Raw genomic sequence first — 24,626 nt, 5'->3', positions numbered from 1 at the left:
GTGCCTGTCAGTCTTTTGCTTCATGTTTCCTTTCTTCCCCAGAGCGTGGAGATACTCCTGCACGAAGTTTTCGTGCAGCTCAAAAAGATGACAGCACCCTCACAAATGCCTGGAATCAAGTGCAAGAGAAAGACTGAGAGAAGGTAAGACCCTTTTTTTGTATAAAACAAGGGTTACTGTATCGAGTAAGTGAAGGGGCAACTGGAAGGGTAGAACAGTTATTGATACCAGTAGCCTTTCGAGAACAAGCTTTGCAATTAGCACACAACCAGACGGGCGGGGGTCATTACGGACAGGAATTAACTCTGAAATATTTACTGGATCGATTTTATTGGCCAGGGGTGTATCGAGAAACTGCTAGGTTCTGTGCCACATGCCCAAAATGTCAGTTGATAAATCCCTCAAAAGACAAGAAAGTACCCCTCTGTCCTTTACCTATTATTGAGGTGCCATTTCAGCGTGTAGGGATGGACTTGGTAGGTCCATTAATTCCCTCAGCCAGAGGGCATCAATATATCTTAGTGCTAGTGGATTATGCAACAAGATATCCAGAGGCTATACCTCTGACAAGCATGACTACGCTAACTGTGGCTCAGGCTATGATATCTTTCTTCTCCCGAGTAGGATTTCCAGTGGAATTGTTGACAGATCAGGGAACCCCTTTTATGGCAAAACTCATGAAGGAAGTATGTTCCCTTTTGGGGGTCCAACAGATTAGAACGGCCGTCTATCACCCCCAGACCGACGGTTTGGTGGAAAGATATAACCGAACGATTAAGACCATCCTGAAGAAGCTGATAAGTGAGACAGGGAAGGATTGGGACAGGACGTTACCTCTAGTACTCTTTGCTATTAGAACACATGAGCAGAAATCCACGGGATTCTCCCCATTCGAGTTGCTATTTGGGAGGAAACCCCGTACTTTACTCGACATGGCTGCCGATTAGTGGACTGAGGAAGAGGATGAGGGGAAACCACTGTTAGGATACATGCAGACCCTTAAAGAAACCTTAGCCACACTATGGGATACTGTACACCAAAACATGGACAAAGCACAAAATAGACAAAAAAAACAGTATGATAAGACAAGCCAGTTGAAGGAACTGAGGGTGGGAGACAAAGTACTGATTCTACTCCCTTCTTCGGATAAGAAATTATTGGCTACATGGCAAGGACCATATACCATTACACAGAAAGTTACACCCGTTTCATATAGAGTAGCAGTACCACACACTAACAAGGTGGGACAAACATACCACACTAACTTACTAAAGAAATGGGAGGAACCAAGTATAAGATCTTAAGAGGCCGAGGTAGTCCAATCCATAAATCATGTAACCATCACTCCACTAGAGTTACCTCAGGAGATGGGGAGGGGTGAACAGGAGGAACGACCAGCCATGGGTCCCCGGTTAACTGTAGAGGAAAAACGGCAGTTAGAACGTTTACTTGACCAGTACCCCGAACTTAGTTCAGGAAAGCCGGGAAAGACGTCCTTGGTAGCCCATGATATTGTTACCGCACCAGGAAGAGTGGTGAATGTGAGACCCTATCGAATACCTGAGGCTAGGAGAGAGGCGGTAGAACAGGAAATAGAAAAGATGCTACAGGCAGGTATCATTGAACCTTCCAAGAGTAATTGGCGTTCCCCCATAGTTTTAGTGCCGAAACCGGATGGCAGCATCCGTTTCTGCATTGACTTCCTCCAAGTAAACGCCCATTCAAAATTTGACAATTATCCAATGCCTCGAGTAGACGAACTAATTGAGAAACTAGGGGACGCTAGTGTGATGTCCACCATTGACTTAACCAAGGGCTATTGGCAAATACCCCTAACGGAGACAGCTCAATAGAAGACAGCCTTTTCTACACCCTCAGGGTTATACCAATTCAAAGTGATGCCATTTGGGCTACATGGAGCACCGGCCACCTTTCAGAGACTTATGGACATATTACTAAAAACCCATCACAATTATGCCGTTGCTTACCTGGATGACATTGTTGTGTATAGCCCGGATTGGAAAACACATCTAGAACACCTAAAAAACGTATCTGAGACCTTGGCTCAGGCAGGATTAACTATGAATCCAAGGAAGACCACCCTGGGGACCCATCAAATAAACTATTTAGGTTACACCATAAGTGAAGGGACCTTAAAACCCCAAGTTGACAAACTGGAAGCCATAAAAAATATTCCCAGACCAACCACCAGAAAAGAAGTACGATCTTTCCTAGGGTTAGTCGGATATTATCGAAGATTCATTCCCCAGTTATCTGACGTGGCCAGCCCTCTCACGGACTTATTGAGAGGAAAACCTTCAAGAGCCAAAATCGGGTGGGGTCCAACACAAGAGAGAAGCTTTGAAACCCTAAAGACTATACTGTGCCAAGCCCCAATTTTGACTTGTCCCGACTACAAAAAGACATTTGTTTTGCAAACAGACGCCTCAGATAAAGGACTGGGAGCTGTATTATCTCAACCAAATAATCAAGGATTGCTTAAACCAGTGCTGTTTCTGAGTCGCAAACTATTCCCGAGGAAGACACGCTATGCCACCATGGAGAAAGAATGTTTGGCCATCAAGTGGGCCATGGAATCTTTACAGTACTATTTGTTGGGAAGGACTTTCTTTTTAGTTACAGATCATGCTCCCCTAACTTGGTTAGCAACCAATAAGGAAACCAATGCTAAAGTATTAAGATGGTTTTTAGCCTTACAGCCTTTTTCATTTCAGACTCTGCATATGCCGGGAAAGTTCCATGGGAATGTAGATTATCTCTCCAGATTTCCGACAGCTGAATGGCCTGATCGTCCATCTCCAGAAGAGAGGCAATGTGATAGAGAGCATCCTATCACCCAGGCTACCGGGGGCTTGAAGATGGTGTCCAGTGGTCCACCTCAACCAGATGCATCAAACGGTCTAGTCTACGGAGCAAGGGAGGAACAGAAGCCCGGACAAGAGTTAAAAGAGAGCCGTTGGCTCAGCTGTGGGCCGTCTGGTGATTGGACATCCGGAGGAGAGGCAGCTGCGATGGATAGCGGCAGTGGAGGAGGCAAAACTACACGGAACGGAGCACCGGAGGACGAAAAATGTGGAGACGGAGTGAGGAGTCCAGACACTGGAAACACGGAGTCGACGAATCGACGGAGCTGACCCACGGGAGGTTTCCCCAACACACACCGCACTCGTATCCGGCTGTCCCTCCGAGCAACAGGACACCGCGATACCCATTGCTACGGTCACCGGGGACCGTAGCCCTAGTCAAGTGACGTGGGGAGAACGGTGGAGGAGGAGGTTGGAGGGCACAGGACTGTTGGGCTTGTGGCATAAATAAAGTTGTGCACGCTGCATGCGAACGCTCTTTTCTTCCCTTCCCCATAACCCGTCACCCCGACCCTTCCTCCTACTTAGAAAATATCACTAACCTCGGTGACCCCCAAGGTATTGGTGATGGGTGCATGCATAGAGCTTTAAGAATTAATACAGTTTGTGACGGTAGTGTTCTTCTGTTTGCCTTTTGTGGAACGCCGGTACGAATGACTTGCGAGGAAGAGTGACCAAGAAAGAGAGAGACAGAGAACTGCTTACCTGAACTCCAAAGACCGCGCCCGGCACACTTTGTTATTTGCTACCAAGTATTCTGAACGATTTATCCTTTTGACGCGTGAATAAAACGCTTCTTTTTGCTACTGTCAATGACTGTGTGAAAGAGTTAATTAAAGACAAAGTATCGAAACGCTTACTGTGGCACAACCAGTGCTGCAAGCCCACCAGCAGCATTTGATTTACAAAGCCCTGGGCACACGCAGTGCACTGTACTAGGGTCTGACAAGTAAACCAAATAAGCCAATAATGGAGTCACTAATCCATATATCAATTTACAATAGGGAGAACATATGCACTTTAGCACTCATCAGCAGTGGTAAAGTGCCCAGAGTCATAAAACCAACAAAAACAGGTCAGATAAAATACAGGAGGAAGGCAAAACGTTCAGGGATGACCCTGCAAAAAGGGCCAAGCCGAACAAATACATTATTCTTAACGAGGACCAAGAGACCACTGATCGCCCTCCCATAATGGTGGGGTGTTTAGCTTCTACACTATAGCTTGTAAACCCATCAACAAAGATTTTTTAAGTTGCCCAGGTCTCTTGAAATATACAGATTTCATGATCACCGAAGTACAACAGCCACTCAAAATCATCAAACTTAGAAGCAATACCGGTCAGGTTCCGGGATATTAGACTAATACCAGCTTGTATCTGGGTACCTGCGGGACCCATTACATGCATGGAACTTGGGCTGACAATCAAAGATGTAATAGTTGTGTCACCAACCCTAGTCCCGCCCTCCATATTATCGCTGACAAAAATTCCCAGTTGTCCTACTCAGGCAGGTAGAAGCATCAAATAAGATTTATCCACTTTTACTATTAGGAGACGCACTGTTCATCATTCTCAACGCCCCTGCGTGGCAACTCCCAATAATAACAACAGTAATTGGTTCATTGGTGGAGTCCACTATCGTGCCTAGCATTTCTGAATTTAGTGGACCACAATTACTCTGTACATGCATTACACTCAGTCAATCGACTGCATTCAGAATTGAAGTGGAAACTAAGCGACTAGCCTGTGCGGATAAGTTGGCAGGATTTTTGATACTGAAAACTTCATACCATACTTCCGTACTTCTATTCTTTTTATTTGTTTATTAATAAAACACATGCAAACACACACACACACACACACACACACACACACACATATATATATATATATATTTCATCTATTCAAATCATACATATATTCAAAGTAATATAATTTCAGTATTTCTTGTATCATGTGACTATGGGCCTGATTCAGATCGTGGAGGACCGGTTTGACTCCGTAAGGGCAACCAAGTAAAACACTTTGTCGCCCAGACAAAGTACCAGTCCTCCACATTTAGATATGTCTGCCTGCCCGGCAGACATCTCTTAACACTGGCAGGAACCATCATCAAGGCAGTTCCAGCCAATGTGTTAAAAGCGTGTTGGGCTCCTCTGTGAAACATGATGCCACCTTTGTCAAACTTTGAACTTATTTTTGTTTTTCAAAGACAAACCACCAAAGCAGGATTGTTTTTAAAAATCAAATACTAATGACCCCCATACCATGGCAGCATTCTCCCACGATGTGGGGGTCATTCAAACATTTTCAGTTTTTTACTGCCAGTTTTGTCATAGTGGTAAAGGAGAGTGAAAACTGACCAAGCAACCACCCAATCTATAATGGGCAGGCGGTCATATGGCCAAAACTCCAGCGGCCCATACTCCATCTGCAGAGTATGTCGGCAACAGAGCCTGAGTAGTCTCCATCGCTGACATTCTTAAGGTCCGCCGCCATTAAATCAGATCGGCGTCCCAAGAGATTAACTAAGATGATTCTCTGGCACAGCTGCAAAGGAGAACCCTGTCCGCCAAACTCTAAATCAGGCCCTATGTTCGGATGGGTGGATTCTCATCATGCAATTTGTGGTCATGCCCAGAGAAACACTAAGTTGATCTAATTTACAAATATTGGTGGTTCCCGACAAGATGAGTACTGAGTCAAAGGTTTTCATAGGCCTCTTGCTCTTCTAAGTTTATTCCATTCAGAATCCCATTATGAGCTTGGGACTGGACAGGTTGTGAACAAGTGAACCGTATGTGCTGGCATCAATGACATCATTTAGTGATTGCGAAGGCGGATGCCATTTTGGAATTTTCGCTAGTTTAACATAAAAGTCAAATAGAATTCCTAAGTTTTATATTCCATAAGATGGAAGTAAGCATGGACTTCACAAGTGAATTTGTGATTAATTCTGGAGTGATATCCATTTTTAGCTATATCATCCATTATGCCACAGACAAGACGTTCTGGTCTACTAATTTCCTAGAAAAAAACATTACAAGACTTACCAGTGTACAGATGGGTGCACTGCTGCATGTCTAAATTTTTGGGGTAAGGTAGTCCCAAATTTGCTAATATCTGAACAAAAACATATCATATTGAGGGATCTGGAATTCAATTGTGATTTACTGAAATGATATTAATACCCCATGACAACATAGTTGACAGAATCAAAGCATGCTTATTCGGCAGCTTGCGCAATAGTGGTGGGTACAATGGTGCATACACAGACATTAGGGGACTGTACCGCCCAATTGGAGGAGCTACGTGCTCTGGTGCTTGCACTGTAGTATGCTTTTCCTTGTGTGACTACTCTTATTGTGAGTGACTCTTACCACTGTGTTCAGTCTTACAATAACAATTTATTCTTTTGGACTCAAAATGAATCTTGTGATTCTAAAGGCAGTACAATCAAACACAAAATGCTATGGGTTCAAGTGGCTGAGCTTAAAGAACGGCTGCCACTCGTGTTTGTAATTCATACACTTGGTCATCAGCTCTTAGGGGTACACGCTGGTGGTAACAGTCTTGCTGACGAAGCAGCAAAGACAGCAGTGGCAACATATGTAGTAGCAGCAGTTACACGTTCCAACAGTAAGATTGATGATGACATATTGGCAGCTATTGCTGCAACAGAGAAGGGAAGTAATTACCCTAGAGGTTTCCCTTCCAGATACTCTTATCATTTAAGTCCTGATAATGTTACCTATGTGAGAATTAATGACGTTAGTGACAGATTGATTCCCAACGCGGACCGCAGATCATCCTAGATAACTGCCGCTCACGAGGGCATGGCCTCGGCTCATGCCAGCGTTTCTGCGACAGTATCTCTTCTACAACAACGTTACTGGTGGTGCGGATTGTACAAACTAATGTGTGATTATGTCCTTCATTCCGACACTTGCCAGCAGATAAAACCTTCCACTGCTGCACGCCCGTCCCAGACACAGTTGTACATATCTAATAAACCACTTAGCTGTGTTTATTTAGATCACTGCGGTCCTTTCTCCTCAGATACTGGGTATAAGTAGATCTTAGTTGCAATGGATTTGTGCACACGCTTTGTTTGGGTCTGGCCACAAAGGAGTGCTGATGCCTGAACTGTCATAAGGGATTTGCGTGTCTTTGTGGGAATTTTTGCATGTGGTACCTTTCATTCGGACCAGGGTCCAGCGTTCGCCTCTAAGGCGTACAAGGATGCCTTGCGTTCATTGGGGGTCCAAGTCAAATTTTGGTCTCCATACAGACCTGAGGGTAATAGTGTTGTGGAGCGAATGAACCGTGACTTAAAGCAATCCTTGACAGCTAGGGTTTTAGGTACTGGCAGGAACTGGCTGGCCCATCTCTATAGCCTTCAACGTGCACTTAATAATCTCCCTAGAAGGTCTCTGGGTGGGCGGACCCCATACAAACTGCTTTTTGGCATCAAAGTGTTTGTTCCGGACCTTGAGGGTTTAGACATGGCGGCATCTGCTGCACCCTGTGACGTAGATGCCCATTCTGCTGTGTTACAGAACCTACAAAAGACTTGTGACAGTCTTGCAAAGGAACACCTCCGCAACTGAAGCTGCGCTTCAGATTTCGGTAGTTGGCTGGCAACCCCGAGTTAGTGACCTGGTCCGTGAGTTGGTGAAGAACAAGAAGGAGTTTGGCCCCTCATATTGAGCACCTGTTCCTGTGCTTGGCATGCAGGGTACAAGAGCTGTCATTTTACCTCCACTTCCTGGTCGCGAGGAAAACAGGTACATCTCCATTGATAATGTCAGACTACAAGGAGTGGCCGATTCTTCTTAGTATGAGACCTGCGGACTCTTGTCCAGCAATGCTGAGAAATTCTGTTTTGGCTCCGGCAACTACGAACAGGCCTGACGTTGCCATCGAGATGGATACAGTTACTTATCCTTTATTTAATTCAACGGGTGGTGATCCTCTTAATGATACTGAGTACACTTACCCCACAGATTTGTCGATGCCCGATTTGCAATCATGTGCACGCTTTTCATTCGACACGGACTCTACTACATCGAAGTCTTCATCACAAGTTTCAATTTTTGCTGTTTGGTTTAAAAAAACATTTTTTGATACCCCCTTGGACATACATTTGGCTGGTGCTTTTTTCAATTTTTTTCTATGTCGTCAAGGTCTCTTGAAATGCACATGTGCTTGTATTACAATGGCAAAGTTTTCAGATGACTGCATTGTATTTATTTAATTGGCGCATATATACATATAGCTAAACCTATAACAACCGTGTGAACCGTCTATTTAAATAAATGTGGAAAAATACTAGCGTCTTTTTTTGCTTGTGACAAAAATAAATATAGATATATACAGATAAAATAGCATAAAAATAAATATGGATCAATACAGACGAAATGGCAAAAAAATAAATACCATAAAACCAGAGCGCTAGTTATTATGGCAAAAAAGTTCAGATTCATGCCAACATAGTTTTATGGGTATGGCCCCTGGCTATACACAGGTTAGGGTGGATCCCTGTTTTAAAGCGACCATTCTGTCACTACCTATTCAGTGGGCAAGCTATGTCAGAACTGGCTCAAATGTTCCACGTTAGCATCAGTTAAGCTCCATTTTTTCTAAATTGACTGACGATGTTGATTTGAATGACTTTGTGAAAGGTCCTACAGCAGGCAGGTCCAAAAGATGGATATATGCTATTTACAATGAAGTTCGGAAACCATCTCAAACTAAAGCTGCTTCTAGGTTAAGGGCTATTGATCAAGCCAATTTAGAAAAAGTGCTTGCAGTTGTAGATAATAACATTAATACACTTTCTTCCCGAATTTACACATTAGATAATATTGTTTCATCTGTTGATACTGTGCACGATGAAGTGTCTGTATTGTACCATGGTCAAAATCAATTAAGTTCCATTATGCAGTTTGCCTGGACTTTGAAACTTTAAAAGCTGGTAAAGTTCCATGGGACTAGATGAACACGTTCTCTCTATTTTTACCGTTTAATTTGACTGAAAAGCAACAATTTATGTAGATGAAGGATGCTGCATATTCACTTTTGCATATTGAAAAGTTGGAACCTTTACCTTTTTCTGTAGCCGAATCAAATTTGGCTGTTTGGTTAATTCATGCGTTAATAACTTTACCTTTTCTACTATTCAAGTTCAGTTCATTCATGAAACACTATGCCACAGGCAGATATGAACCATTGGGTAGTGCCTATCTCCATTAAGTATTGTTTCTGCCATTTACCTATAGGTGCAGGAGGGAGGATAAAGAAGTTTATTTGAATGGTGAAGAGTGCACTGCCTCACCTGATCACTCACTAGTTTGCAAGAATATACAATTGCACGGCTCTTGTAAATAGAGTGTGCCAAATTTGGCCTGCATTATAAAGGGTACACCCGCCCCGGCAATAACACGGACTTTGACGTTGCTAGCAAACGGTAGTTATTTGCTTTTAAATATTGAAGATTGCTGTGGTATGCTGGCAGGGATTGCGTACATTGTGACTGTCTGCCAACGTGTAGTTTGCTGTAAAAATGTGCTATTGTCTCAAAAAGAAGTCGCCCTTACTTCGTCAGGTGAAGCATTCGTCCTTCACGTGGCAAAGACTCGCACCGAGGTGCATGCCCTTTTAAATAGTGATCTCCCCCTGCATTTCGGGGCGTTGATTCACACTATATTCAATGCCTCGTCGACCACAGGCTTGGCGCACTTTTTTAAAGTTCTGGTCTTGGGACTTCATTCCAAACTATATTTGGTGTGTTACCGGCATTTTTTCATTCTATTTTTTCCAGCCTCTTCGGCGTTAATTCTCACCTTGGCTGCTGGTGTACTGCTGTTCATTTGCTTGCTCAAAAATGGCTGCACAATCTGTGTCAAACGACAACCTGCTTCGGCTGCTTGTACTTCGCAACCGGATGCTTGAATACTATGGAACGCTACCTCTGGCTACCCAGAGTGTGACGTATGAATTGTTTTTCCAGTTTTCCTACTGTACATGCGTGCAGCCTGCCTTCCATTGCCTGGATTGCTGTTTTGAATGGGCTCTGGATTTGTGTATCTGCAATACAGTGTCTCCTAATCCGGATTTTGACCAGCTGATGAGCCCCTTAGTTGCTCATGAGTTGCAATGTTCTGGCATCAGGATGAAGGCCTTTGCAGCGCTGCATGGAGTCCTGGGGGAGTGGAATATTTGTGCGGCGGCACATGATTTCCTGGCACGCAGTTATATTGAAGAATACCCGATTTGTCCTCTGATGGTGCTAGAGGCTCCAGCTATTGAAGAACACGTATGTTCCTTTCCATTACTGAATTGGATGGCTGAAATGTTTTCTGATGAGAACAATGACTTCCTATTGGAGGCAGCTGCAACATACTGTGCCTGTACGCTGTTGGATTGAAGTGGCATTTTACCTTTTTGCTGCTTTTGCACATGACACTGCAGGTAACTGTTGTTGTAAGTTAGGCTGCGTGAGTTTTTTCACATGAGAATCGCTTGTTTTCACAAGCCTAGACTTACATCGCGACCTTAGTCTGCACAGTGAGTGCTGAAACCTCCAAGGTTATCATAACAAGGTTAGCTGTTATTCAGGCTGATCGGCCCACGCTCTAGACTAAACATGCATGCAGCTGCAGCTAACTGAAATTCTAACGTCTTTAATATTGCACTGCATGTATGGTTAACACACTTGGATAAAATCCGTTTCCAGAGAGAGAGAGCTTTTGCAGATCCTGATGTGATTCGACTCTACTGATCTTGGAGGTATTGAGTCCCCATTCAAGCCTAATAGACCTATTATTTTATAAAAACTAGTTCCTACAAAGGGAGGGTGGTACAAGAGGCACTATAGGTCCTGTTTCCACTATCATTATAATATGATTTCTCCTTTTGTATTTTATGGAATTGTAACAATGCTGATCGTATTATTTTTAATCATATGCCTGCTTATGTTAGCAAAAATACTGCATCTTAGAGCGGGTCGTTAAAATAAACATTTTAAACTTTTCTGTGTCTCTATTTACTCACGTTGTGGACTGGTATGAGAATAACAAACGAAAGAGTGTTCTTGATTCCCACCATTCCTGAGAGTAACCTAAGTCGCATGTTCTGGGTTGTCTAATTATTGGTAACTTTGCTATATTACGAAGAGCTAAGGAGACACTGATACTAGCCGGTTAGGTACTGAGGTGAGTTTTTTGGTACACCACAATTCACTGAGGTCCTGGGTCTCTGTGCACAGTTCTGTGTATGAGCATAATCCCCACAACATATGCTGAATAACAACCAAATGCATAGAATGTGGAGCTCCTTTTGTGATGATATTGTAATTCTGTTGAATATATTCGTATTACGTATATAAATGCTCATAAAAAGATATTTAAAAAATGAATATCGGCAAAGATTTTATTATAGAGAACACACTTTACCTTTTCGATTTATCCTTCGCATTTATATCAGCTCCTTGCTTCAGAAGAAAATCTACCATATCTTGGTGGTTTTCGGAAACAGCAAGCAAAAGAGGAGTGCAACCTTCCTATGAAAAAGCAATGTATATTCCGATTAATAAATGAAAACCTGGATCAAGTAATGAACTACAACACAAGAAAAATTAACACAACAAAACAGAAATAAATTAATCCTACTGGAGGACAATAAAAGAACACAATCAATGTGCTTAGTTAGTCTGCCATTCTTCACTGCAGCACGCTGGAACTGTAAATATAACTAGAGACAGATCAATCAATCAATACATTTGTAGAGCGCACAACTCACCCGTGAGGGTCTCAAGGCGCTGGGGGGGTGGCGGGGATACTGCTACTGCTCGAACAGCCGGGTCTTGAGGAGTATCCTGCAGGCCAGCAAGTCCTGGGTCTGTCGTAGGTGGATGAGGAGGGTGTTCCAGGTTTTTGTGGTGAGGTGGGAGAACAATTTGCCGCCGGCGGTCGCTCGACGGATGCGTGGGATGGTGGCGAGGGCGAGGTCAGCGGAACGAAGCTGGCGGTTCGGAGTGTAGAAGGTGAGTCGTTCGTTGAGGTACGCTGGTCCGGTGTTGTGGAGAGCTTTGTGAGCGTGGGTGAGGACCTTGAAGGTGATCCTCTTGTTGACAGGGAGCCAGTGTAGGTCTTTCAGGTGGGCTGTGATGTGGCTGTGGCAGGGAATGTTGAGGATGAGGTGTGCAGAGGTGTTCTGTATGTGTTGTAGTAGTTTCTGGAGCTTGGCTGATGTTCCTGTGTAGAGAGCATTGCCGTAGTCCAGTCAGCTGCTGACGAGGGCCTGGGTGACTGTCCTTCTGGTACCAGTGGGGACCCATCTGTAGATCTTGTAGAGCATGTGGTGGGTGTTGAATCAGGAGGAGGAGTTGGCGTTCACTTGCTCGGTCATTGACAATGCGGAGTCCAGGATGACTCCCAGGTTGCGTGCGTGTTTAGTGGGCATCGGTGCAGCTCCCAGTGCGGCCGGCCACCATGAGTAGTCCCAGGCGGAGGGGGTGGATACGATGATGAGGACCTCACTCTTGTCCGAGTTCAGTTGCAGGCGGCTGATAGTCATCCATTCGGTGACGGCCTTCATTCCTTCGTGGAGGTTGGATTTGGCGGTGGTGGGGGCCTTGGTGAGGGAGAGGATCAGCTGGGTGTCGTCAGCGTACGAGACGATGTTGAGGTAATGAGATCTAACAATGTTGGTGAGCCGTGCCATATAGCTGTTCAAGAGTTTCGGGCTGAAGGACAATCCTTGGGGTACATTGCAGATGATCTTGGTGTCTTTAGAGCGGAATGGGGAAGGCGGACACTCTGGGTTCTGCCGGTGAGGAAGGAGGTGGTCCAGTCCAGTGCTTTGTCGTGGATCCCTGCGTTGTCAGGCGTGTGTGGAAGGTATGGTAGCAGATGGTGTTAAAGGCGGCCGAGAGGTCCAGGAGGATGAGGGGCGCGGTTTCTCCGTTGTCCATCGTGGCCCTGATGTCGTTGGTTGCGGAGATGAGGGCTGTTTCGGTGCTGTGGTTGCTGCGGAATCTGGATTAGGACGGATCCAGGATTTTGTTCTTTTTGAGGAAGGAGGTCAGTTGCCTGTTGACGACCTTCTCGATGATTTTCGCCGGGAACAGGAGGAGGGAGATGGGCCGGAAGTTCTTGAGGTCCCTGTGGTCAGCTTTGGGGTTCTTGAGTAGGGCGTTGATCTTGGCGTGCTTCCAGCTCTCCGGGAAAGGTGGCGGTCTCGAAGGAGCTGTTGATGATCTTGTGGAGATGAGGTGCGATGGTGGAGCTTGCTTTGTTGAAGATGTGGTGCGGGCAGGGGTCAGATGGTGAACCGTAGTGGATGGTGTTCATAATTTTGATGGTGTTTTCGTCATTGACGTGGGTCCAGGAAAGCAGGGGGTTGATGTCAATGTGGCTGGGGGGCGGTGAGTTTGAGGTGTCTGTGTCTGTCGTGGGGGCCTGGTTGCTGAAGATGTCGTGGATGTCTGCGATCTTGCGGTGGAAGAAGGTGGCTAGGGAGTCGCATAGGATCAGAAGATTAATTTCTTGTACATGAAATTTCACACAGAACACCACAATATTTAGCCCCTTCGCTGCGGGGGTTATTCCCCCGCTGTGCTGGGGGGGTAGGAGGTGCGCACAGCGCCCCCATGCTCATGACCAGCTCAGCTCGTCATGAGCTACGGCGCTCCGTTGCTCATGACGAGCTGAGCTCGTCACAGGTGTATTGACTCCCGTGGAACGCTCAGCACAGCAGGGGAATTCTCCCCGCACCTGAGCGTTCCACGGGCCATGACGAGCTGAGCTCGTCATGAGCACCGGAGCGCCGTGGCTCACGACGAGCTCAGCTCGTCATGAGCGTCGAAGGAGTTAAGAAACACCCCTTCCCTATGCTCTTAAACTAAGTAATGGAAACATTTATATTGACTCGTGTGACATTCCAACATAAAACAAAGTAACAGTTATCTAAATTTGATTCATTTCCATACACTGAATTACACAAATGTCAGACTACTTTCCAATGCTAAGCAGAAAAAAGTGGCAATTATTAACAACATACTTCGGAGTTAGGACAAATCTTCTATAAAGCTCTGCGAGGCCATATAAATATCAGAAATATGCTAAAGAAGACCCATTTGACATAGCATAATTCTATTCTTTTTTTTACCAACTCTGTTTTAGTGATCGTCTTAAACAAAACTGAACATAAAACATAGAAAGAAACAAGCATTGCGATAAAATGGATGTATGATTGTACATCGCACGCCATTACAACGCGTGCTTCAGCACGCAGTACCCACATCGCCAAGACTATCACTTCGCACGTTTTCACAACGCATGCCGTTAGAACGGCAATGTTGTTAACCCTATAGGCAATGCCACCAGATGGCATACAGACAAATTGCATGCCATTACATAGTGTACTGTGTTCTCTTTCGGTGCTTGCAAATTCCCTTAAAGGCGGCTTCAGTGAAACCAGGGCTTTGCGTGCGGCGTTATTGTTTTTTAATAGCAGTATCTAAGTAGGGCAAAAATGCCAGCGTTAAACTGTGAAATCATTTTTTTTTTTAAATGCAGTGGATATTAAGCATCACAGGCAATTTCATGAAGTGTACATTTGTTTCCGACCAGTCCTACCCCACTTCACCAAACGTCAATTGTGTGTACGTGACCATACGTCGTAATTGAAAACATTGGGTTGCACGCTATGATTGTATAATCTTATATTTGCCTAATATTTCATATGCAATTATATATTTGAAATTGCTATGTGAATAAGAGATTGGCAAATTATTTAAAATCGTAAATAATTGAAAATATTTAAAATAGTAAGTAATTGAAAACATTGGTTTTGGTACGTGGTTTTGTTACGCCTAATATTTCATATGCAATGATATATTTAAAATCGCTATGGAAAAACGGGAGTGGCAAATTAAAGTAATTGGAAACATTTCAAATCGTAAGTAATTGGAAACATTGGTTTTGGTACCTGGTTTAATTCTGTTTTATAGCTATGGCATTCACAATCATGGTTATTCGAAAAATAAACAAATATGACCCTGACCTTTTCTTATAACATATATACACACTAATCTTTAGAGCTTTTTACTGTTTTCACTAATCTATCCACTTCTGGCAATTTGTGTTCGTTTGCTTTTGTTTAACATAATGTCAAGTAATGTTTATTAGTCTCATGAGTCAGAAGTGCGTTCATGAACAAGGTGCCACTAATTCCAGAACGGACTTCCCCGCATTTTACATTTCGTGTGAGGAACGCTGCAGGAATTTAAAAATATCTGGATTTTGCACGAAAAGAGCATACAGATTAGTAACAAACACTTGTCCTATACTTCCTGGCCTCCTTGGATGGAATATTCCATTTATCCACCCACCTTTCCACACATCCATCCATATATCATTCATCCATCCACCCTTTCATCCATCCACCCACCCACCCATCATTCATCCACCCACCCATTAATTCATCCACCCACCCATTCTTCCATCCACCCACTCATTCTTCCATTCACCCTTTAATCCATCCATTCTTCCGCCCACCCTTTCACCCGTCCATCCAAACATCCTCCATCCATCCACCCTTTCATCCATCCATCCACCCATCATTCATCCATCCACCTTTTCACACATCCATCCATCCACCATTCATCCACCCACCCTTTCATCCATCCACCCATCTTTCATCCATCCTGGAGTTAAAAAAAACACAGGCTGTTGATTTTTGTCTCTAATGTACTTCTGTTGTGAATGTTTGCCCGTGCTATATAAGATTATTAAAAAGTAATTTAAAAAAATAAAAACTGCACCGGACGGAAATCCAGAGACGTGTTAGTGATTGTAATCGTCCTAAATGTATAGCGCGCATAAGGTCTAGAAGCTTACAATGAGGGAAGGGGGGGGGGGGTGCCATTGCTACGGAGAGTACGCTTGGCATCAGAAGCATAGCTATCGTCAGGCCAGTCGGAGAGAGATTTTTTTACGCTTTAAAATTGAAAAGCGTACATTACCTCAATGTTTCCCTTCACATCCCTAAAAATATAATGGGGCAAAGCAAATAGGCCTGGGCCATGAGTTGGGGCTGAAAGTGGGCTTACTCTCAGAAGTGCAAAGATGGTAAGTCTGTAAGCAGAGCAAAGAAGTACACTATCATTTAATGTTCACTGCCCATAAGGCAACTCTGTGTTGTCAATATTATAGCATGCGGTGTAGAATGCGTCTATTGCAGAGGCCCATGTTCGACCTCATGGTCACAGGTTCAAATCATGGCAGGTCCACTCAGTCTTTCATCCATTTGAGGTCGATAAAATGAGTACCAAAGTTATACTGCAACACATTTTTTTGTCCACCTGTAAATATAATTTCTAAAGAATTGAAACATTGTACTCACATTTTCTGTAAAGACGTACATGAAGCAAATATTAGTAAGTATGTGTGTGTTCAGCCATCCTTCACCCATCAAAGTTTTCATCCATCCATTCATCCACGTACCCTTTCATCTATCTTGCAAGCCATGCTTCACCTACCCACCCTTTCATCCATCCATTCATCCACCCACCCTTTCATCCATCCATCCATCCAGCCATCCTTCACCCTTCCACCCTTTCAAACATCCATTCATCCACGCACCATTTCATCCATCCATCCACCCACCAATCCTTCACGCACCCACCCTTTCATCCGTCCATGCATCCAGCTACCCTTTCATTCAGCCAGCAAGCCATCTGCCTTCCACCCACCCTTTCATCCATCCATTCATCCAGCCAGTCTTTCACCCATCCAACCATACACCCTTCATCCATCCACCCTCTCACCCATCCATCCACCCATCATTCATCCCCGACCTCCATCATTAAGCCATCATCCATCCGTCCAGCCATCATCCATGCACCCTTTGATGGACATCACGAAGCAGCTATATTAATAATTATACAGCTTACAATAATGACTGTGTTAATGAATTTTTAATGTGCACGTGTGCCGAATAGCTATCATTCTGTCCCTCAATTGTTCTTTTTGCACGAAGCAATGCAGACAGCAAACATGGTTGCTCCTTTCACAGCCTAAAAAACAGCCCACCACCAGCAGTAAAACTGACCCCCACCGTGCCAGTCCAGCAGAAAAAAAAAGCAACCTGGTAGGGCCAGTCTAGGTCTGAACCTATTACTGCTCACAAATCAGAACCTCTGAAAGCTACATTCCGGTCTTTCATCTTGAGCGTCAGAAACTCATTTCCTCTGAGAGCTGCTCGTGCAATAACTGGTACTGTTAATACAAAGCATTCATTTTTATTAAACAGATTGCACCGATGTAATTTTGCACGGACTTTCTTGAGTAGGTATGTTTCACTGATGCCAGTGCAATGTTGCCTTACATTTGGAGAATACTGGTGAAAAATGTCGCTTTGCCCCAGCCAGTAAGTGCAAATGAATGTTTTTGCACGCCAGGCAGTGCTAATGTCATATAACGCTTACAGTCGAATCACGGAAATTAATATAAACCTGCTTCTTTGTCGTTTGCAGGGGAAGCAGAGTTTTCTTTGCAAAGTGTCAATCATTTTAGTTTTATTTCCACTGGCTAATGATTGCCGCAGTTCTCACATTAGGGAGAAGTGTGGCTCAGTGGTTAGAGGGGGCAGACCCGGAAGCTGAGATCGGCCGTGGACCAGGGTTCGATTCCCCGCCTCGGCCTCTAAAATTCCACAGACTCGATAATTCTCGCTCTGGTGCCTACTCGACTCACGGGGTCACACTCTGCGACTCTGGGCAATAGCTTGCTTAATCTCCCTTACGGCCCCTCGCGGCGGGATGCCTGGCTTTCACCTTTTGGATACCCTGCCGGGGTATCTCATAGGGGAATACCAGGACGGGTTCCCTAAGCAAGCGCTTAGATACCGGGTCGGTGATTTGCGCTATATAAATACATGTACATTTACATTTACATTCTGTATTTTGCAGGCAGTGGGTGTAAATTATGGATTGAGCAACAGTTCGCTGTCTCTATTAATTGCGTGCTAATAAACAACGTTGTCACAGTAACTATTTCGGGACGCATGCTACCCCATCCCAGCAATGCAATCGCCAGCAATGTATGTGTATTCACGCTGTTGTAGCATGCGTCCCGAAAGCATGCGTTGTAACACCGCCCGCGATGTAAAAGTCGCATTGGGATTGCATTGTGAAGAAGCATTTGGTTACTTCATGTCTTTGCTGACACATAACTGCTTAAAAACCTATGCTGTTGTCAAGTTTTAGTAGTATTAGAAGCCAGTCATTGCTTATGCATTCACACAATGAGTCAGGCATTCACACTAGACTGGAGTAGTGAAATATGTAGAATGTGTGCAGTCACCTTACCCCTTCTAGACTAGTGAGTCTGATTTGCTAAAGTCCAAGGAATAGTGTTGCTTGTCTAGAATCACACTATTGCATTTCTGCTGCGGTGGGGATAGGGTGGCCACTCACGGCCCCACTACAGTTGACGGTGCCACCTTTGGGACACTGCCACACGACAACACATTCAACCACTGCCCCACTGCATGATATCTGGATCCATGGCACATTTGCTGACGCTTCTTACTAGTCGTACCCTGCTGCCAGAATGGGTAAGCCAGATAAGCAGCAGCCGAAACTGACTTTTGAAGCCAAGCGCAACACTAAAGGGGCAACTGCACATTCAGATACAGAGTTGGATACAATACAGGCCACTAGCACAGCCACGGAAACTGCACTCCAAGCTATACAGCAAAGCCTCCAGGCCATCAATGGGAAACTGGACTCACTCACCCAAAGAGTGGACAGTATATCCTCCAAATTAGATAAGCAGGGCGAACGACTCGACGCAGCAGAAGGCCGCATTACGGCAGTGGAAAATGAAGCCCACAGCACATCACGCAAATGTACAGACATGGAGAAGATCCTGGAGGTTATAAAGAATAACGCTGAGGATTTAAAGGCGAAATGGCGTCGTAACAATGTCCGCATCGCGAGAATTCACGAAAGTACAAACACGGGACGAATGGAAACCTACATGGAAGACATGTTACGTGAATTATTTGGCGCCAACAATTTCTCCTCTGTACTGATCATTGAAAGAGCTCATCGGTCATTGGCACCCAAACCTCCACCTGGTGCTCCGCCTTGACCCATAATTGCCCGGGTCCTCAATTACAGGGACCGCAACACCGTTTTGAGATTGGCGCAGGAAAAACAGCAAATCAACTATCAAGGAAATAACCTGGCATTTTATCCGGACTTCACAATGGCGGTTCAGACTTCAATCCTGCTAAAAAGAAACTGCGTGAACTGGGAATCGAATACGCAATGCTGTACCCGGCTAGGTTGAGAGTGACACACGACGGGCCCGTGTCAATCCTGCAATCACCGAAGGCTGCACAGGACTTCATAAAGAAATCAATCACCAGGCGAAAGGGGCAGGGACGCAGAGAGTCGAATCAAGACTCCGACTAGGGCCTGCACGGATATGAAGTGCTACTTCGTCGCGTGTCTGTGGGCTGCCCTGATGTGAAGGCCGATGACATGGGATATAAGTGAACCCAACAGACTGTGAAATACTGGTTTTTTTTGGGGCATTGTTTCTGTGACCGCATCCCTGCCACAATGAGCGATACCACTGAAACATGGGAAGCTGCTGGCCGTTTCGCGCTAGCAGGTTATCAGCAGCAGCACTCGACGCCCTGGACGCAGTCCGGGGCCAGGTATGGTCGGCCCTTCAGTAAGACATTAAATGCCTATACACATGGGTCCCCAAACTGTGTAATGCGGCCCATAGACTTCTAGAATGGTGAAGTGATACAACCTGTCACGAACATGCAGAAAGGTAGCCCATGCTCCAGGGCAAGGCACTTCTCTTACCTTACAGCCCGCCTTTGTACTAAGGGTGGGCGTAGTAGCGCTACGCGAAGCTATGCGAAGTGCAATTCGCAAACTTCACGTAGCACTACGCGAGCTGCGTAGTAGCATGTTCGCACTGTGCAAGATGCGTTTTTCAATGATTGCACAGTGCAGACAAGCATCCGGCACTGTGCAAGCATTGAAAACGGCATCTTGCACAGTGCGAGCTGTAGTTTTCTGCTGCTTGAGTAGATTATTAATCGAGCGGCAGCTTTCTCAACGCGAACAGGTAGTTTCTCATTGAGAGCGGTCGCGAGCATGCGCAACCACTCACAATGAGATACCTGACCTCCTCGCGTCGAGAATCTCGCCGGGATGTCATTTTGCTTGCTCGCGGTCGCGAACATGACGTTCAGGACCGCGAACAAGCAAAAAATGACCGCTGCACTGCGCTAATCTGCACTACGCATGCTCGCACTGTGCTACGTGCAGCTCGCGTAGTGCGAGGGTTGCGAAAACTTCGCAAACTCCGCGAGCGTAGCGTAGTGCTTCGCCCAGGGTTACTTTGTACCTATGTGAACTATGTAGACAATAGCAAATTGATAGTACACGGCATCCAGGATGTGGGACCTGTTTCCGATCATCTAACTGTACTGTACTCAAGCACTCCCATATAATTAACCTGGCGCATAGTACTCCATAGTAGGAGGACATGTGGGGTATTAGATGCTTCCAACTAGCTATCTCAGTATATGACACACAGAGGCTGTTATTTTCTTATTTGGTTTTTTTTATGCACTGGACATATCTCATATGGTATTATATCCACCCGATTTGATGGCGCAATCCCTGACCACATCCACCACGGTGGATGATGTTGCAAGTACTCGGCGGATCCCCTCCAAGAGAGAGCTCCCCAATATAGTTCAAGTTATGTTGAAACTGTTGGACCGGGATTGTCTTTGGTGTGTTTGGGATAACACAGTGGGAGGAGGGTGGGAGGGGGGATGAGAATGTTCTTCTCTTCACAGGCTACCTCAACTGCATTACATCGCTACGTTTCCGATCTTTAGTAGTCATACACCCAATACTATGATCTCGACGGATGTGACAGATGTGCGAGAAACGCATACTCAGCAAGAACACATCACAACTGTAGCTCACACTAATGATGACAGATAGACTGCAACCGCCGCAACTTAATCTGCTATCGTGGAATGTTAGGGGGTTGAAAAACCCCAAAAAGATACGCCAGATATTTGCATTTCTAGATAGATTACACGTACATATAGCTCTCTTGCAAGAATCTTATCTGACACCTTCCTCTAAATGTACTATAGGAAGCCAGTTTGGAGGAGACGGTAATAACTTCGTCATACTCCTCTTATTCTAGAGGTGTGGTAATCTTAGTGAAAAAGGGGACACAATTTCACATAGAGCACACAATAGCGGATGATCTGGGTCGGTTTAGTATAATCACAAGGCACCTCAGAGGTCACCACATTGACCTAATCAAAACATATGGACCAAATTTGGATGATCCTGGGTTCTATAATTCAATTTGGCACAAGTTGGAGGTTTTTAACTTATCTTTAAATGACCACTTAGACAGATCAGACTTATCTAGAGAGCCACATAAGCAAGCAGTGGCTGCGTTACAAAATATTATGGAAGAATCTACATTGGTAGACATCTGGAGGGCATGCTACCCCCTTCTTAGGGAAGCCACATATAACTCCATGATCCAAAAATGTTGGTACCATATTGATTACTGGCTGGGAACGTAGCAGGTCCGATGCTGGACTCAACATATTAAGCATTTCCTCAAGACACTTTCCGACCACAAACCAGTACTGTTAACTGACTACCTCACTATACACCGCCACTGTACATATTGCGATTTAATGCCAAAGCTCTAATAGATTCCTCATAAACTAACACCATTGAACAAGCGATTATTGATTATTTTGCCTTTAATATGGCCTCCACAGATGATCCCAGATTATTATGGGAAGCATTTAAAGCTACTATTTGCGGAGTCTGTATTGGTACGAACGCGGGCATTTTAAAGGACATTCGTACTCAACTCGCTCAACGAGAAGCTCGACTGGGTGCCCTAGAGCGGGAATACGAGCAAACTCATTTCACATCCATCCTTGGTGCTATTAGGGAGGTTATGTCAGAATACCAAGATTTTGCAGATGAGGAACTTAAGTATATTTCAAAACATCACACTGCGCGTACATACGGTGAAGGGGGTAGGCCGGGCCGCGCAATAGCGCGTAAAATATGTACTGGACATAAGACACACACGGGGCTTTCAATCACAGATGATAGGGGTGCAACTCATTACGATACGAAACGAATCCTACAGGCATTTATGGACACTTACGGCGATCTCTATGCATCGCGTGAAACGGCCACACAGACTGAGGCTATGTCTTATCTGGAAGATGTGGCAATAGCCTGGTTGTCTGATGCCCAGAGGGAGTATTTATCACAACCGGTAACCGTAGAAGAAGTCACTGAAGTAGTCAAGTCCCTACCCAATGGTAAGGCGCCGGTGCCGGACGGCTTTACCAGTGAATTTTATAAAACATTTATCGATTTACTCGCACCTCACCTAGTAGAAATGTATTGGGACGCCCATAGCAATCAGATTCTCCCCCAACGCTGAAAGAGGCCATGCTCATTGCCCTACTAAAGCCAAATAAAGATCCGGAGAAATGTGAATCAAACCACCCACTATCCTTAATAAGGAATATGCTACTTACCAGTATGCATCTGTTCTTGGCATGTAGGGCTGCTGACATTCATATCTGTGCATAGATCGCCGCCTAGTGTTGGGTCCGGATGATTGCACATTGTTGTCCTGGAAGAGTCTTCGAAGTATCACGAGATAGGTGGCTCCTCCCCAGGACTACAGTGCGCATGTGCATCCTCAGATTGTTTTTCGCCATTGTGGCAGAGATGGAGTATAGTACAGTAAGAGATGTCCATGCAAAGAGTGAGTGCTGCAGCTGCGACAGGCACCGGGGAGGCGGGTGGGCGATATGAATGTCAGCAGCCCTACATGCCAAGAACAGATGCATACTGGTAAGTAGCATTTCCGTTCGAGGCATGTGGGCTGCTGAATTCATATCTGTGCATAGAATGTATAGCAGTATCTCCCCTAGCGGTGGCCGCCTGTGCCAGCTGCAGCAGTCTGAAAAAGAGTTTTGAGAACAGCCTGTCCTACAGAAGCTTGCTGTTTGGAATGTACATCTACGCAATAGTGTTTGGTAAATGTATGTATGGCTGACCATGTGGCTGCTCTACAAATTTCGTGTAAAGGAATATTTCCTAGGAAAGCCATGGATGCCCCTAGTTTGCGTGTAGAATGCGCCCTAGGGGGAACTGTTAAGGTGCGTTTTGCTTTTAAATAACATATTTGAATGCACTTAACGATCCATCTGGCTATACCTGATTTTGAGATAGGGTTGCCTTTGTGTTGCGGTGAGAAAGCAACAAACAACTGTTTTGTCTTTCGAAATGCCTTTGTTCTAACAGTCACTTTCCCAGTATTTGGGTCAATATATAGTTTGGACTGATCCTCTGTGGAGGGGTCTGGATGGATGAGCTCCTCTTCCACAGTGTTGTGCCTTGGCGCCGATGTCTTTGGTTTGACCTTTTTCGGTTCGATGCCCTTAGCTGGTTCAACCGGTTTTGGTGCCTGCATCGGTTTTTGAGGGTTTCCGACAGGTTTTGTCGGTCCGATGTCTTTTCCAGGTTTCACCACTTTTTTCGGACCGATCGTCTTTGTCGGTTCGGTAACTTCTTTCGGCTTTAGAGGTGTCCTCGGAGCCTGCGGCTTTGGCTCGATGCCCTTCTTCGGATCGATGGTCTTCGGCTCGATGGGTTTGGTCTGGTGAACCTTACGTTTCGGTTTCGGTTAGACGACCGCCTTGGGCGTAGCCTTTTGTCTTCGGTGCCAGGCTTTTTCCCCTTTTCGACGGTCGAAGTCGATTTGGTCAATTCGACGGTCTTTGGCTTCGAAGGTTTTTCTGGTATGGTGGCCTTCGGCTCGGCGCCCTTTGGTTTTGTGACCTTCGGTTCGACGACGTTCGGTCCGAAGACGGTCGTGTCGATGAGTTTCGATGGAACCGGCCTTGGAGTACGTGTCTCAGAAGGCTCTTTTTGTATGTTCTTAGCCGGGCGGTATTGCAGGGCTATAGAACCAGTTTTTTGATCTTGGCTAAGGCCTGATGGCGATGCCTCGACCTGAGTCTCTGATATAGGTGTAGTGTCTATATGGGGCGGTGTATTCACGGTTCGCCCCTCGTTGTCATCGGAGTCGTCTTCGACAGCTACGATGTCTTGACCATAGTCTTCGATATCGACGATTTCTTCTTCTTCGTCGATATAATATTCAGAGTCGTTCTCGGAGTATTGGTCGTCTTGATCCGAGTCTTCGGCGTGCACTATTTCTTCCTCATCGCCGAAGATATTCTCGGGCTCCGGTGCCGATCTCTGCATTTTTTGCCTCGCCGCCCGCCGATTCCGTATTGTCTTTTTGGATCGGAACTGGGCACAGGCTAGACAATTATCTTCATTATGATCTGGAGATAAACATTTGTTGCACGCTGGATGCTTATCTGTGTGCGGGAACTTTGAGTTGCACTGCGGGCAGTATTTGAATGGACTTTGTTCCATCTACCGTCGGTCCACGTGGCGTCGAGGAGGCCTAATGGCCCGATTCGACGACCGGAGTGCAACAAAAGTTGAAGAAAGTCTTTCGGTACCGATCGCAAACAATACCGATGAAAGCGAAGGCCTTTTGGCCTTTTAGAAAAGTTTTCTTCGATTCCGAACTTGGAGTGCTGGAAGG

At 45.2% G+C, this 24,626-nt stretch overlaps 1 protein-coding gene across 10 annotated transcripts in view; it reads right to left on the bottom strand.

Moving 5' to 3' along the window:
* Positions 1-24,626, bottom strand: part of ANKRD26 (ankyrin repeat domain 26) — a 1,096,841-nt gene that overhangs the window by 920,700 nt on the left and 151,515 nt on the right. For all 10 annotated transcript variants that reach the window (XM_078674324.1, XM_078674330.1, XM_078674326.1 and 7 more), the window contains exon 4: positions 11,343-11,449. In XM_078674324.1, the coding sequence (XP_078530450.1) occupies positions 11,343-11,449 (107 nt within the window). The remainder of the gene's footprint in view (positions 1-11,342; positions 11,450-24,626) is intronic.

This window comes from Lissotriton helveticus, chromosome 1_1 (assembly GCF_964261635.1).
Source record: "Lissotriton helveticus chromosome 1_1, aLisHel1.1, whole genome shotgun sequence".
Lineage (NCBI taxonomy): Eukaryota > Metazoa > Chordata > Amphibia > Caudata > Salamandridae > Lissotriton > Lissotriton helveticus.
This window is presented reverse-complemented; position numbering and strand designations above follow the sequence as displayed.